Raw genomic sequence first — 16,931 nt, 5'->3', positions numbered from 1 at the left:
GGAACAAACCCAATTTGAGTTTTTTTAGTTTTAAAAATAACATCATACGGTAGATGGCCCGATCTTAATAAGTACTGCATCCTCAATGATTAGTGGGATACACCCCAATAAAAGATTATGTGTTCACATATTCTTCAAAATAAACGATGGAAATCAGGAAAACTAAATGTCACGCCCTCTATTAATTGTTAATTAGACATAAAATTATTGTTTATTAACATAAACTGATATGTTTTGTGTGGCCAATGATGAATGTATTTCCATACTAATATAGTTTTGTGTAAATATTTCAGTAAATTAATATTTATAATAAGTGAGATTTGTTATTTTGATAAAGAACAACAACCACTATCGATAAAATAAAACAACTAACTAGTATAAGAAATGCACAATTTATGGTGCATCTAACTACAAAGACCCGATGGGGGTGCCTCTAACTAGTATAAGAAATGCACAATATATGAAAATTATAAACCAAATACAACAAGAAATTAGCCGAAAACTTATACCTTATCTATTATGATGAATCACTAATAATGAGTCAAGGAATGGCGGTAATCAATGAGTGAGTTATAGGAATTGGGCTCAAATACAAACGCGCCTAATCATTAAAATATTGGGCTTTAACCGATTGGGCCAATAAAATACCCTTATATTTGAAATGGATCAGCCCATTCAAGGCATGTCAATGCATCTCCGAAAAGAATGGTACAATCATCTCTCGAAATTTCACGTGAAAACTTATCTTATTCAACTAAAAAAAATTACTAATGCAATCACTTTTTTCCTTTCTATATTTAGAAACAAATTCTTTTTCCTTTCTCCTCGATAAAATATTCAACTACTACTTTTTTTCTCTAATTACTCCACTTAATAACTCCTCCTAAAATCCAGTGACACTCAATAAAGTGAACATTTTGAATAGGACGGGGAGTATTTTATTAAAATATTATTAGTAATTCTAACAATAGTAGTATTTTTATAACAAGAATAGTAAACATGGTAATAAAATAGTAATAATTGTACTAAATAGTAACACTAATAACTTTTGTAAAAGCATCTCCAACCATTTACACTAAACTCAAACTCATTTTAATATAAATATTACATCAAATGTGATTTTACTCTAATCATTTGCATTAAACTCAAACTTAAAAGAATATTCTCTACATTATGCCTTTTTACTCATAAAATTTAAAAAACTTTTAGGTTTGAGTTTAGTGTAAACCTAAAGATATGTATTTTTTCCAAAAAATAAAACTGGGATTGACTTTGGAGTACTATTAAAGTTAATTACCTATCTCATTTTAGGTTTTAGTGTACCATTGAAGATGATATAATCACCTTTTTAAAGAAGATGAATAAAGAAATAAATAACTATTGGGTGCGTTTTATAAATAATCCAAAATGCAGGGCACCGAAACGCAAACAACTTTAATACGGAAAAGCCCTAGTTTGGTCACTAGGTTTTAAAATCTCAATTACATATCAGGTACAGTTTTATTTGGTGGAACTCTTCTCAGTTTTCTCAGCGCTGCCGCCGCACCCCTCTATCCGCCACCGGTAAATTCACTAACTAAAATGTATTTCATGATCGCCTACTTATTTGAAATTTGTTTCGAGAATATGAATTTACGTTTTCTGATTGATTGACTGCACTATTCTGTATGTATGTTTGGGGCAGACTAAACAATGGCGTTCGCAACAATGAAGCCGACAAAGCCGGGGTTGGAGGAGTCCCAAGAGCAGATTCACAAGATCCGCATCACTCTGTCCTCCAAAAATGTCAAAAATCTCGAGAAAGGTATAACCTTTATTTATTTTAATTGGATTCATTATTTGATTGCTCTTTGTAATCTCTGGACTTCTCAGTTGACATGTTCCCGATTTTTGTATGTTCGATGAAAAATTTATTTTTGTTGTCGCATAAAATGCAGTATTGCGATGCCTGCCTACCATAATTCTGTTAAGCGCCTTTCTGAAGTAGTCTAGCATTACAGTCCAGTTGCACCGTGCCATTGAATAATTTTAAGTATATGGCTAAAGTTCATTTAAAATGTTAGTCAATGGTATATTTATAATGACAGATTTTCTATGCAAATGGTGATCAGTGTTTCAACATTAAGTTTGAGTACCCTTGGTTTTGAAAAAAACTTACATGTTTAGTTTTGGAGCAATTTCTTCTAAACAATGATTACCACCACTTTGTAGTATAATCATAGTATAAGTTATTTTAAGTGGCAGCGAGCTTCATATATTACTCTAATGTGCTAATGGCATGATGCTATATGAGTCATACTAGTGAATAAGTTTTATATTTTTACCTACCAATTTGATTGACATGATTATCTGAATAGGCTGTTACTGTTTATTTGGTTGATACTCATCAACCAAATATGGTTGGGGATTTCTTGGTAATGTTTAATTGTGTATTTTTAGTCCGTACGAGTCATTCATCAATTATACTATGCTCTGTCATACGATGCTGCATCAACTCTAAAATCGGTTGTTATTGAGGGTCGATGTTAGTCCAACGGAGCTATTCATGAATTATGGCTGTGCTCTGAGTTATGATGCTTTACCAACTTTCCTTTGTTCTGTGTATGGTTCCTATGAGATTAAAGCATTGTTGACCTGGAGGTTCATGTTAACAGTTTGTGCTGACCTTGTACGTGGTGCCAAGGACAAGAGGCTGAGAGTCAAAGGACCAGTCAGAATGCCTACCAAGGTTCTCAAAATCACCACCAGGAAGTCTCCTTGCGGTGAAGGTATGAATCCTATATAAACTGTAGAAATTATGTTGCTATCATTTTCCCCTTGATTGCTTGGTTATGTGAAACTCTCTCAACTGTGATCTTGTAATGTTTCTTAATACAAATTTTCAACCTAATGTTTATTAAGTTCTTGTCCATGTATGTAATGAAAGTTTGTGTGGTTTGAAAAAACTGATATTTTCTTAATGTCATAGGTATTTGGTTAAATTAGTGTGACATCTACTGGCTAAAATTGTTTGGATTCACATCTTCCCCACTTTCTTTTTGCATCTTAGTTCTAATTTAGTTCTTATATGTTTAAAATATTTACATTTTGTTGAATTTACTCTTTAGGAACAAACACATTCGATAGGTTTGAGCTGCGTGTGCACAAGCGAGTGATTGATCTTTTCAGCTCACCAGATGTTGTGAAGCAGATTACTTCAATCACCATTGAACCTGGTGTAGAGGTCGAAGTTACCATTGCTGACTCCTAGATGATCCGCACTGTTGCTGTATTCTGCTTTTGTTAGTTTGGAGCTTGTTTATTCATCGACCTTTCAAATGTTTGAAATTCGAATATAAGATTGTTTCTGAACTAATGAATTTAAGTTTTGTAACAATGCTTTTTAAGGCATTTAATTTTTAAAAGGCGGTTTGTAGGTATTTCTTTATTTTATGCATAAATTGAAATCCAATTTAATGGAGTATTATGTTCAACAGGTGTGTTGTTAGTTGTTACTCATCTGCATGATTCACTCGCTTTAAAAGGTTTGGGTTATTAAATATTTGAAATACTAATTGCTTCATCTATTCCCATTCCAGTTTTATATCTAGCGAGTAGATCAAATAAGACCTGGGATAAAAATAGTTTCCTATGAATTGCAATAGTTTTTTTTTTGAAAAAATGTTAAGTTCGAAGAAGGGATTTTTTCGTCATTTATGGTATTTAAAATTTTTATTTTTCCAATTACAAATAGATTAAGTGATGAATTTATTATAGATTTTTCCAATCTATAAACTGCAAATAATTGATACTACAATACATACTTTTGGTGAATATAACTTACCTTTAGTTCATGTATTAGCCTATTTTTATATTTTTAAATTAATTTTAATAGTTTTATAGACATATTTATTTTATAAATTATATAAAAATAATATCCTGACTGGTTCTTTTATTAATTAATTTAAGTTATAATGAAAAACGAATACACTAGGCATTGATTTTTATATAGTACAGTAATTTGTAAAAATAATAAATTCAATAGGTATTTTTAAGATTTGAAATCAAAATAATATACATAATAAAATAATAAAACTATTATTTAATAAATGTTACTTACATTATTAATTTTCCAAATTTTATAAAAATTATAACTTGATTTGTTTTTTATTCATTTATTTGAAGTTATTAAAAAAATGAATTAATCGAACACTGATGTTTATTGATTGTAGTTTGTAAAATTACTGATATCAATAGTGATTTTTAAGATTTTGAAATCAGAATAATTGTACATGACAAAACAAATAATTGTAAATAGACTAAATGAAAGAGTTATTAACATATATCGTTCACATATGATATGTAACCTATATGATTTTTAGAATCAAACCACAAATTTGTCAAGTTAATAAAAAAAAACGTGAATTACTATGCTCTACTTAATTCAAGGTTATTAAAGTTACGACAAAATCAATGGGACTGAAGGGGCATTTATAGCAACTTTAATGAGGTTTGAAATTTGATGTGTTTCATTGAATTATTTTTCTTGCTTCTTAATAAGTCAATCGAGCATGTGAATACCAATGGTAAATTTTAAAACTGCAAGTTTGACGTTTGTTGGCTTTGGGTTTGAGAGAGACTGACTGCTGCAATACAAAGGAAGAAGATGCCTTACAGATTTTATCCATATTATAATTTGCTCGTGATCCAATAGTAGTATATTTGTAAATCATGCTAAAATGACAGTATTAACAAGATAACATTACTTTTTAGGGTAAAATATAAATGTTAGAATACGCAGCTGCATATTAGTAACCATCGGTAAATGTGTGGAGTAAGGCATTTTAGAAAGGGTTAATAATCATTTAAGTAATGTCATTTGGAAAAATTCTGGTTTGCCCTTAAAAATTGGAACACCCCTATTAAATAATGAAGTTTCAATTTTTTTCTCAATTATCACACACAATGCCATGGTTAACAATATTGAAAACTAGGTGTCTTATTAATATAAGTATTTTTTTCTTTTATATTCTTGTATTTTCTCACTTCTTTTCTTATTTTATTAAAATATTGTTGCTTGTAACATTATAAAATGACGTCGATTTATGCACGAAATTGACAATTTAAAAAAATAAAACTTCTTAGTTTAATATTTTAATTTTAAAATTTATAAAAAAAACTACAATTTAATGAAATTGCATAATTTAAATATCTGTTATCCTTTTAATAAAAACTGAAATATTGAGTATTCTTTGCATTACACTAAGGCCATGTTTGGTTGGCGGGAAAGTAAAGTTGGCAAGGAAAATAATTCCTGGGAAAATGAATCCCGGGAATATGATTTCTAATAACTTTACTTTCCCGTGTTTGGAAAATATCAAGATTTGAAAGTATATATTTGATGTAAACACTAAACTAAAAATATACTTATCATTTTTAATTTATGAAAAATAATAATACATATTATTTAATAAATTATTAATTACAAATGATAATAATTATATTATTTTATTTATTATTATGATGGATAGTTTTAAATATGGATTATACATCATAATATATAATAATATAATAATAAATAAGATTATTATTATTATTATTATTATTATCTTTATATTTACTTAATTTTTAATTGAATAAATTTTATAATTTAAAATTTCACTACAATTTTATTGTTAATTACTAATTTATAAATTAATAATTATTATATTATTATATAATTATAATTATATTTAATTATTTAATAAATTATTATTATGATAATAAAAATAAAAATAAATATTAATAATATAGTTATAATTATGATACTTTGAATCATAGTTATTTATTATCCTGAAATTAAGTATGGTTTATACTTTTAAATTATTTTTAAAACATTGTAATAAATAATAATGATGATGATAATATTAATAATAATAATAATAATAAACTGTACTATATTGCATTAAATATGTAATAATCCTAAAACTGGGAAAAAGAATACTTAAGAAAAGTTAGGATTCAGAATCCTGGAAAGTTGTACTAACTTTCCTTGTTTCAGGATTTTAATTACTTTTCCAGTTTGATTAAAAACGAAAACAAACACAGGAATTTAAAATTTAAGGAATCAGATTACTTTCCCAGACAGAATCCTGGCAACCAAACATGGCCTAAAATTTGTGACATTTTTATTTAAAAGTAGTCCATAAGATTGGCCCAAAAATTGGAAAATAAAAGAAAGGGGAAATGCTAATCAGTCAGGGAATATGGGTCCCACGGAGGCGATTGGTGTTTGTTTTGGTGGTTCGGGCCGTAAAACAGGCCCCACAGCTCGCTTTCGTGGTCACTTGTGCAGTGGGCCTCGGTTTTCATTTGCTTACCTTTATCTAAGCACACACTTGCGCCATTCACTCCGTGATTCACTTATCAAACTTTTGTCGTTTGTTCCATCCCTTAAATAATTCATCTTCGCCATAACGCCATTTCATGTTTGAAAATTAATATCCTCAAATTTCTTTTACTCAATACTCAACATTAAGGACAATTGATAGAAAAGTTCAATAAATCAAATAAAACAAATATTTATTTTAAATTATTTTTTATCTTATCATTTCTACTCTCTTTGTTCCAAGGTAGTTGAGTCGTATTCATTTTTGAGTTGTTACAAGGTAGTTGAGTCATTTCTATTTTTGACAAAAACTTTATTCGTTTTCATACTTTACATGCTCTTCATCTCTCTTACTTTACTTACTCTACTTTAATCTTTAATACATTAATTTTTTAAATCTCGTGTCCAAAAGAAATATTTCAATTATCTTAGAAAGAAGGGAGTACGAAATAACTTGTGAAGTTTTTTAATGGCTAAGCAATAACAACTGTGTACACTCAATTTTATAACGTTAATTTGATTGTTCACACCTTTCCTTTCTCAATACATGTCATTTATTCTTGCAGCAACATTTCGTTTTTGCAAAAGGTTTGAAACTGCAATCCCAAGACCCCCTATATCCCGGTCTGATAATATTGTGAGGGGTGTTCAAATATGGTACATAGTGGCCCACTAAGGGGAGGCCGTAACCCACCCAATGTCCTGCCAGAAGTCCAATTTCTAAAGCCTCATATTTATGTCTGAGAGATATTGCAACTACACAGCAGTGAAAATTGATAATTAACCATTCTTGTAATTCTACCCCTCCAAAACCAACCATGCTAACTATATTCTACTGTATTCGTATATAGAAGATGACTGAATAAAAATTCTTCTAGCGTGCCGTGCACTAATATTAAATCTGAGTATCAACTTTTTATTTGGTTTATGACTGTCATAGAAAATTCATTAATGTAGTACTCCATAAACAATTATTTATATTATTGTAACTATTGATGATGTTGGTGATTATAAATGTGTAAAATGATTCCGTATTTCAACTATATATTGGATTAGTCTAGAACATGAAATTAGAATTTTATGGAATGATTTCAGTTCAATTCCAAATTCTATATTTAATTAGTAAAATAAATTAATTAACACGCACACGCACACAACACATTGTGCACGCACACATGCAATATACTCCATGTTTTTAGGTGTGTGTATTTTGTGTATAATGTATGCACAATGTGTGTAGTTAGTGCATGTGTATTTTGTGTCTAATGTGTGTATTTTGTGTGTACGTGTGTGCTATGGATATATGTAAAAGAGGTGTGATCAATTGTTAACTTTCTTAAGTTGTTAACTCTGCTAACTCATCAACGCAATGTATTAAAAATGTCAACACGATGACATTAAAATGTCTAACACATAATTTTGCTGACATTTCAATATATTGTGATCACATTATTTGTTGACATTTTTAATACATTGCGTTGATGAGTTAGCAGAGTTAGCAACCATATGCTAATTTATAACTATATGGAATTTTAATTATCGTACTTCAATCCAATTATAATCCAATTTCAAATTCAAATATATTTGATACAGAATTGAATACTCTCAGTCAAATTTCTAAACCAAAAATTGATCTTTCATAATTATTCAGTGTATGGGTTAGCGTTTTCCCATTTTCCTGTCATAGAGACATGCAACATTGAATGATGATGAAGGATAGATGTAAAAATAAATTCAGTGCCTAATAAAAGGAAAATTAATGAATATATTGACATATGGGTAGTGCTAGTGCATGAATACTGATAGAATCGTGGTGACCGAATTCATAAATATCATGGGCAGGAATTCATAGCATATAGTACTGGAAAATGACGAACAAAAAATAATGTGGGGTGGCTTAAAAATTGTGGGTGAAAGTGGGGTACTCACTTAAGAAATTTGTACATCATATCCCAACCCATTTAAATTTCCACCTGTCTTTTAATGGTGCTGCCAAGACTTACACACTACTTGATGATAATTATAGATCAAAGTAGGTCTGTTAAATACAAATCATAATTTCCATGGGCTGCCTATATTCCCTCAATATCATTTCTTTTTTAAAAATCCAATACAAGATATATGAACCCTCATCATATCGCCTCCTATCTCAGAGATATTTGCATTCACTGAAATAAAATTTATTTTCCAAACATATACTAGTACTATACAGTATATAATTAAAATCTAGAAACATTTTCGTTAGAAAATAAAAATAAAATAAAATAAATTTACGGATCGGAATTCATATATAATTGCTTCAGTGGTATAGAAGAAATATCATTTAAGTTTCTTATAATTATTGTATTTAAACTGATTATTTCTTTTTTCAAGTTTGGGTCCTATCATAAAGTTTGAGTTTGAAAAACGTTGAGCTGACCATAAAGCAGTTTAAAAATAAATACACGAAGATAGGCCAAACTTTTATTAAAACAAAAAGTTCGTTCATTGACTATAAAGCTGGTGAGGTAAGTAGGACATATTACCCCATGCAATTCAATAGTATATTGAACTAAAAAGCAATAGTAAAACTGCATCTAAGAAAACTTTACCCAGTACAAATTATTTCAATCCCCAAGAATTATAATTAACCATCAATTTATACCGATTCATGAGAGTTTCTTTACTACTACTACTACTACCATGTACGGCTGATTTAATGCATACGTACATATCGAACTTAAAAACGCTCACTTAATTACTCATATAAATAGATCTATTATTGTTTACTAGTACGGTTTTTAATTTTATTTTCTGTTAAAATATCCCCATTGACTATTTTCAAACTTTGAGTTTAGCTGATTTGTAGTCAAGTAAATTGAATTAAATGATTAATCATATTTAATCTGAGGGTCGTGAAACATAAATATGTATATAGAGGGAGAAGTGATATGTGGTTTACTTATTTTTACGTATGCGTTTTTTAATTAATTTATAAGTTTTTTATATCATCTCCAATGATATACTAAAACTTAAACTGTGATAGGTAATTATTTCTAGTGGTACTCTAAAATCAATCTCATTTTTGGTTTTTGACACTAAGCCAAAATCAAAACCAAAAACTTTTAAAATTTTATAAATAAAAAATAAATAATACGCAGAATGTTCTTTTAAGTTTGAATTTAGTATAAATGATTAAATTAAAATTATACTTTTAAATATGATTTTAATCTAAGAGAATGGCAACCCTGCACCTAAGAGCATCTCCAATGCACGGATGTCCCACTAGGACTTCCCAAAAACACCTCCTGCCACGTCACTAGGACTTCCCATCCCACTGCCACGTCACTAGGACTTCCCCTGCACAATCCGTCTTCCCACTAGGACTTCCCGCAATAAAAAAAATAACAAATTCACAAATAAAGCAATTTACGTTTACGGAAATAAAATTTCAACACGAATACGAACGGGAAAAATTAACAACTTCATTAAAAAAACATACATGATTCGAAAAAAAAAATTAATACCGGATATAAAATGAAGTTCAACGAACCGTATATATAGAGTTTTTAAAAAAAATTAATACCGGACGTCCGACCCCACGCCACAATGGCGGACGTTCGCCCGCCCGTCGCCCGGACGTCCGAGGACATCCGACGTCCTTACGGGACGTCCGTATCCGAGTTGCTTCGTTACAATGGCGGACGTCCCGGTCGCCCGTCGCGGATGTCCGACCGGACGTCCGCCATTGGAGATGCTCTAAGAGCATTCACTACGCGTCGCACCGGCGTCCCGGAGAGATGGGTCCGTCGCGCGACGCGTTGCAGCTCACCGTCCCGTCCCATCCCGCGCCCCGTCCAGCATCCCGTGTCGCCGAGACAAGCGACGGGCCGTCTCGCCATGCGCCTAGGCGACATGGCGCGACCCGGCGTCGTGCGCGACGCCTACTCGCCGGCCCGCGAATGGGCGTCGTCACGTGCTGACGCAATAAATCATATTTTTTATAAAAAATCGAATTTAAAAAAAATACTTTTATAAAAACAATTTTTACAAATAAATAAACACAAGAAATTCGTAATAGCCCACATATATTTGATGTCATTCTTGGTTGTTCTCTTTTATAGAGACAACCTTGAATGTTTTATGTTCCACTTTCGATGGGGAACAAAGTCATTCATAGTTGCTTCTCTTTTATAGAGACAACCTTGAATGTTTTATGCTCCACTTTCGATGTGGGACAATGTCATTCTTGGTTTCTTCTCTTTTATAGAAACAACCTTGAATATTTTACGTTTCACTTTCGATGTGGGACAAAGTCATTCTTGGTTGCTTCTCTTTTTTAGAGACAACCTTGAATATTTTATGTTTCACTTTCGATGTGGGACAAAGTCATTCGTGGTTGCTTCTCTTTTATAGAGACAACCTTGAATGTTTTATGTTTCACTTTCAATGTGGGACAAAGTCATTCTTGGTTGCTTCTCTTTTATAGAGACAACCTTGAATGTTTTATGTTCCACTTTTGATGTGGGATAAAGTCATTCTTGGTTGCTTCTCTTTTATAGAGACAACCTTGAATGTTTTATGTTTCACTTTCGATGTGAGATAAAATCATTCTTGGTTGTTCTTCTTTTATAGAGACATCCTTTTTTTTTTCTTACATAGGAGTTCGAGATACATTCGGCAAGCGAACTAGCCCGCCACAGCCCCTCGTGGCTCGAATACTTTAGCTTCCCTCCGACGGGTTCGGGCGTGAACTAGCCAATGTTGGCTCGTAGACTGCACTCCCTCGGACGAGTTCAGCCCCGGTAGACAGCGTAGTGGATGCTCTAAGACTACCCAAAGCACGAGTCCGTATGGTTATCGCTTAAGCATGTGGCTGTAGCTTCACGGCTCCATTGCGTGCATACGTACAAAAAGCAAGCAAAGAAGCAGGCAAATTTGGTGATCAATTGAGACCATCAATAAATTTATTTATTGTCACATTAAATTTGAAATTTGTTTATCAATTTAAATAAAAATAGCCATCCACATATTTTCAAACAATCATTTTTTTATTTTTCTTATTTTATCTATCAATATATCCACGTACTCAACACGGCTCAATTTTGCTGTTGTATTTCAATCTACCATCTAAATACCAATTTAAAAAATTTAATCACCTCAAAATTCATCGATATGTCTATTCCAGCATTAAAAAACATCACATCCACGCAATTCTAGTTTTTCACCCCTCTTTTTTATTTACTGTCTCCCCAACACTAGACTTATCTCAATCATTCAAAGATATCTTAGATACAAAATTTAAATAGAATAACATAAAATGTCACACAAAAGAAATAAAATTAAAAAAAGGTCGGAACAAAATTAGCAGTCCTCCAATTCAAAAGCCTCCCAAAGACATAAAACCAAAGCAGGAAGCGGTCCCCAAAAAGGCGTGCCCCAATTCCAAAACCCGCAATTCCCGAAATACCCTCCCCGGCCCCCAACACTTTCCCGCCGAAAGAGACAGAAAGAGAGCATGATCGAATCCGGCGGCGCCACGTCATCAGGGGCGAATTGCACAATCATGCCGTCACGGGCCCATGGCTCCACCTACACTTTTTAAGAATCCATCTGTCCAAACATTACCCTCTAATCCCCAGTTTCCACTTTCCATTTATTTATTTCCTTTTGTTCGTACATGCAAAACATTTTCATCACTATATATCCCATCCAATCCAATTTCACTCTCACAACCCAACCCTTCCAATCCCTCCATCTTCCCCCACAGTTCCCTCCGCCGCCGCAATCATGTCCCCGCCGCTGCCGCCCCAAACTATCAGTAATACTATTACTAGCGCCGCTCTTTCTCACCCTCTTGTTCGCCGCACCCGTCCTATGCTGGCGGCCGTGGCATAATTCCACCGATTCGCTCTACGGCGGCTCAAAAAAAATACGAAGGCTCGTCGGAATTCGTCCACCTGAAATACCACATGGGCCCCGTCCTCACCGCCAACATCACCGTCTACCCAATCTGGTACGGCACTTGGAAAAGCTCACAGAAGCGGATAATCCGCGACTTCATCGACTCCATCTCCGCCGCCGAAGCCAAACCCCCCTCCGTCGCCGGGTGGTGGAAAACCGTGCGCCTCTACACCGATCAAACAAACAACAACATTTCCCGGACCGTCCACGTCGGCGAGCAGAAAAACGACCGCTTCTACTCCCACGGGAAGTCCCTCACGCGCCTCTCCGTCCAGTCCGTGATCAAATCCGCCGTCTCCGCCTCAACCCGGCCGCTTCCGATAAACCCGAAGAGCGGGGGTCTATCTCCTGCTGACGTCAGACGACGTCTACGTTCAGGACTTCTGCAACAATGTCTGCGGTTTCCACTATTTCACCTTCCCTTCCATCGTCGGGTACACGCTGCCGTACGCGTGGGTGGGAAATTCGGCCAAGCTCTGCCCCGGCGTGTGCGCCTACCCCTTCGCTGTACCGGATTATATCCCGGGTTTGAAGGCCGTTAAGTCGCCTAACGGGGACGTCGGGGTGGACGGGATGATAAGCGTGATTGCGCACGAGATAGCGGAGCTGTCCACGAATCCGTTAATTAACGCCTGGTATGCGGGTCAGGACCCGGTTTTTCCGGTGGAGATTGCGGATTTGTGCGAGGGCATTTACGGGACGGGGGGAGGAGGGTCCTACACGGGACAGATGCTCAACGGCAGGGATGGCGCCACGTATAACATGAACGGTATCCGACGGCGCTTCTTGGTTCAGTGGGTTTGGAATCATGTCTTAAATTACTGCACTGGCCCTAATGCGCTCGATCAGTAACTTCATTTCTGTTTTTGAATTTGTGTTGGCTTCTTTTGGCTATAAAGAAATGATTGTTTAATACGTGATTTTTTAGTTTTTAATGCATGTATGTATGTGTATTGAAATTTCGAAGTATTTCGGATCTGATAACCGATTTTTTTCTTCATATGGGAATTAATACGTTTGCGTGAATGAGTTTCTGAGTATGAAGATAACTTTCCGAAATTGGAAAGTATTTCACCATTGAAAGAAAACTCGAGATGATTTGTTAGATTTTTCAGTTGAAGTTGGGTCTCGCTTTATTACATCATCATTGCTTCAAACTTATATCCTGAAATGTCATTCTATTTTTTGGTAACGTGGATTATGATATATGGATTGCTTTGCCACACTTGTTAGAATTGTAAAAACAAGGTGGAAAACGGGATATTATTGTTGAAGCTTCTAATATTTTGGGTTGAAAATTTAATCTACAGCTGCAATGTTTCGTTTATGTTTGAAGAGAAAGATATTTAAAAATATTGAGAATTAAGAAAGTAAATTTTGAAAATGAAGGCATTGAAAATATGGGTCCCGCAGTTTCAACAACAGTGGTAGATTTAGCACATCCCAAGGGTCGTCGCGGACGCTTTTGGGATTTGAGCCTCTATACTAGATTTATTCAGTCTCCTTTATTTTCTCCTTTTCTTTTTCTCGGTAAACGTACAAAAGCTACTCCCTTCTTCCTATAATAGATACTCTCCCGTCCGAGAATAGGAATCTCATTCAATTTCGGCACGAGTTCTAAGAAATGTTAAGAAAAGTGGATGGAAGAAAGCTAGTGGAATATGAGTCACACTTGTATATTAATTTTAAATGATGTATGAGTGGAATGAGTTAGTGGAATTGGAGTTTCTTTACCATTTATGGTAATTATGAACCGAAACTCCTATTCGCGGACAGATTAAAATGAAAAAATGAGACTCCTATTCGCGGACGGAGGGAGTAACACACTTAAATAGTAACATTTGAGAGTTTAGAAGATTTGCGCGTTAAGTGTATAGAGGAAATAATACCTCAGCCACACTTAAGCTAACAAGTTTTACTTTTTAGTTTGTCCCAAATAAAGGGACATTTTTTTAATAAACTTTTTTTCTTCAATTATTAAATTTAACCACTTTTTCTCACTCTTATTAAAATACTCACATTTTCTCTCTCCAATTAAACACATAAACCAATAACTCCTAAAATCTAGTGCAATTAAGAAATGTGTCATTTTAGTCAGGATGGAGGGAGTATTGTATTTATATTAATATGAGATAGGAGAATAACTTTTTTTCAAAGGAAATTTGACATTTTTATGTGACAAACTAAATAATGAAAGTATGACATGGAAAAGTCGAATCCCTCCGTTCCACTGAAGATGATATACTTTCCTTTTTAGTTTGTCTTATCCAAAATTCAAATTATTAAAAATAAAAATCTCTTTATCTGTATTTTATCCCCCTTTCATTTACTTTATGCTGATCTAAATACTCTTTTGTGGTTGGCCATAATATGGCCACTAGCATTACTCTAAAATAAAACTATGTAAAATTAGTGTTGTCAAAGGAAGGAGTGGATATTACCCGGGACAAAGGGAGTATTGAGCGACAAATTTTTACCAATGGTAAATACTGTACTGTGGTAATCATTGTCAAAAGCTTTTCGGTCAGTTTTTGTTTTGCACACTATGCGTGTATTGACTTTGACTGTATAAATTGCTTTTACTGATAATACAGAGTATATGGAGTATAATATAGATTCAATACACACACAATGTATATTTTCGTTTCACCGATAATACATCTTCAGTGCATCATTAACCCCGTCCCCATTTCCGGCCCCAAGTCCCCTCCACGTCATCATTCCTCTACAGTTGCGACCCAGGCCCCAACTGCTGTAACCCTGCAGGTTGCGGCCCGGGCCGCAACTAATAAATGACACTATTCACAACTTCAACCTATTTAACTCGTAAACGCAATTCGTTGAACAATTGAAACCAAGGAAAATGCATTGTTCATTAGAAATTAACATTACATTACTAGACGAAGCAAATTTGAAATACAAGAAACCCGGGCCACGACTACTACTTCTTCATTTGGGCGCGAAGGTAGGCGATCATCTCACGGTGCAACTCGATCTCTTCGTCCGACATCTTCGATGTATCCCTCGATGTCAACTCCGTCAGCTGGCTCATCCGCCATGTAATATTCATCTCCGACAAAGTGTCAGCCATCTTATCCAGAGACGGATTGGTCAGCGGTGGCACCATAGCGGAGTTGCTCGCAGCTGCCTTCCCCTTTGCTTTCCTCTTGGCCGCCTTTGTTCCTATCGGGCGGCTCTGAATGCTAGGAGAGGAGCAGAAGACATCGTCGTCCGTCACGTTGAGGTCGATCGCCGGACCTCCTTCGCTCGAAGAGTAGTTTCCGGAGGCGGAAACTTTGGTTCTCTTCGCCGCACCTGTTGCCGCCGGCTCGGCACCGCTGGTGTACTTCTGGCTCTTATCGACGAGCTTCCAAACTTCGAAGTACTTGAAGGTCTTCTTCCCGTCAGTGAAGAACGCATCCTTCGCCTTCTCGACGAGGTCCGCCTCGCTGTGCCCGCTCGGTCACATACGGACTACGTTGGCCCACTTTCCGTTCCACTTGCTCATATCCGCCTGGACCCGGCCCCAATGCTTGCGCAGCTTCACGTAGTTACGCTCGATCGACCCTTCCGGACGGCCAGCGTTATATTTCTGCGCAATCCGCTCCCAAAAAGCCTTGCCGGTCTACTGGTTGCCGATGATAGGATCCTCGGCGACATCGATGTAGTTCCTCGCAAGTCACAATGTCTTGTGCAGAGTGTACTTCTTCGGCCCATCCTCCTCCCCCGACCTTCTCCTTTCCCCGCTCTTGAGCGGGCTCCATCTCACTGAGCTCGAACTCTTCGGTGTTGACCGGCGATGTAATGTCGACGTGCTACCGACTCCCGAACTAGGTTGTGTCTGCGATGGTTGCGACGACGGTATGTACCAATTGTTCGAGTTAACGAACTCCTCCATCTCACGTTGATCGCCGTTGAACCAATCCATTGGCGCCGAAACAAAGGGTATAATAGAGTATTGAAATGGAACGCCGGGATTGAAATGGATGGAACGCAAGCTCGTATTTATAGACATCTAATTAAAAAAAAATTGTATTTGCGGCCAGGCCCGAAGAGCGTGTAACGCTGGGCCGGGACGCGGGACATGCGGCCCGTCACCGTGCAACCCTGTCCCGGGCAGGGACGCGGGACGCTCCCCAGGCCGGGAACGCGGCCCCGGGACGGGCCTGAGCCGTGCCGCCCTTCCGTAAAATGCATGGGACGGGCCGGGACTCACGATTTGCGGCGCGGCCCGGCCCATGGCGTTAAAGATGCTCTCAAAACACACACGGTAGTCTGGAGTCTAGCAATGTACTAGTATCTCTTTTCAGATTTTAAAAAACGTGAACAAAATAATTTATAAATTTTCTTTTTTATAAATTTATTTTAGTAAAAGATTAAATAATTTCAAAATTGAATGAAAAAGGTGAAAAGAAACGTTTAAGTTTTAACATTATACTATCTTAAAATTTTGAAATGACAGACTTATGCGGAGACAGAACTTCATCTCCAGACTCTAAATAAGATAAATCCAAACCGAAAAGACCAACTCCCTTGAAATCATCTCATTCTCATAATAAATATGCACTCAAAATAGTTATACATTAATATAAGCAGTAAATTTTGACAAATTGTGCGATTATTTGAAACGTGCGTTCTTGAC

The 16,931-nt window shown here is 35.3% G+C and overlaps 1 protein-coding gene and 1 pseudogene across 1 annotated transcript; both read left to right on the top strand.

Moving 5' to 3' along the window:
- The first annotated feature begins 1,473 nt into the window (after positions 1 to 1,473).
- Positions 1,474 to 3,376, top strand: LOC121789398 (40S ribosomal protein S20-2-like). The gene is made up of 4 exons (XM_042187870.1): positions 1,474 to 1,563; positions 1,685 to 1,804; positions 2,655 to 2,768; positions 3,108 to 3,376. The coding sequence occupies exons 2-4, from the start codon at positions 1,693 to 1,695 to the stop codon at positions 3,248 to 3,250; spliced, it is 369 nt and encodes a 122-aa protein (XP_042043804.1). The 5' UTR covers positions 1,474 to 1,563; positions 1,685 to 1,692; the 3' UTR covers positions 3,251 to 3,376.
- Positions 3,377 to 11,986: 8,610 nt separating this feature from the next.
- On the top strand, positions 11,987 to 13,289 carry LOC121789399 (annotated as a pseudogene).
- The last annotated feature ends 3,642 nt before the right edge of the window (positions 13,290 to 16,931 follow it).

The sequence above is a fragment of the Salvia splendens genome, unplaced genomic scaffold (assembly GCF_004379255.2).
Source record: "Salvia splendens isolate huo1 unplaced genomic scaffold, SspV2 ctg231, whole genome shotgun sequence".
Taxonomy (NCBI): Eukaryota; Viridiplantae; Streptophyta; class Magnoliopsida; order Lamiales; family Lamiaceae; genus Salvia; species Salvia splendens.
Note: the sequence above shows the minus strand (reverse complement) of the source record. Positions and strands in the feature narration are given on the sequence as shown.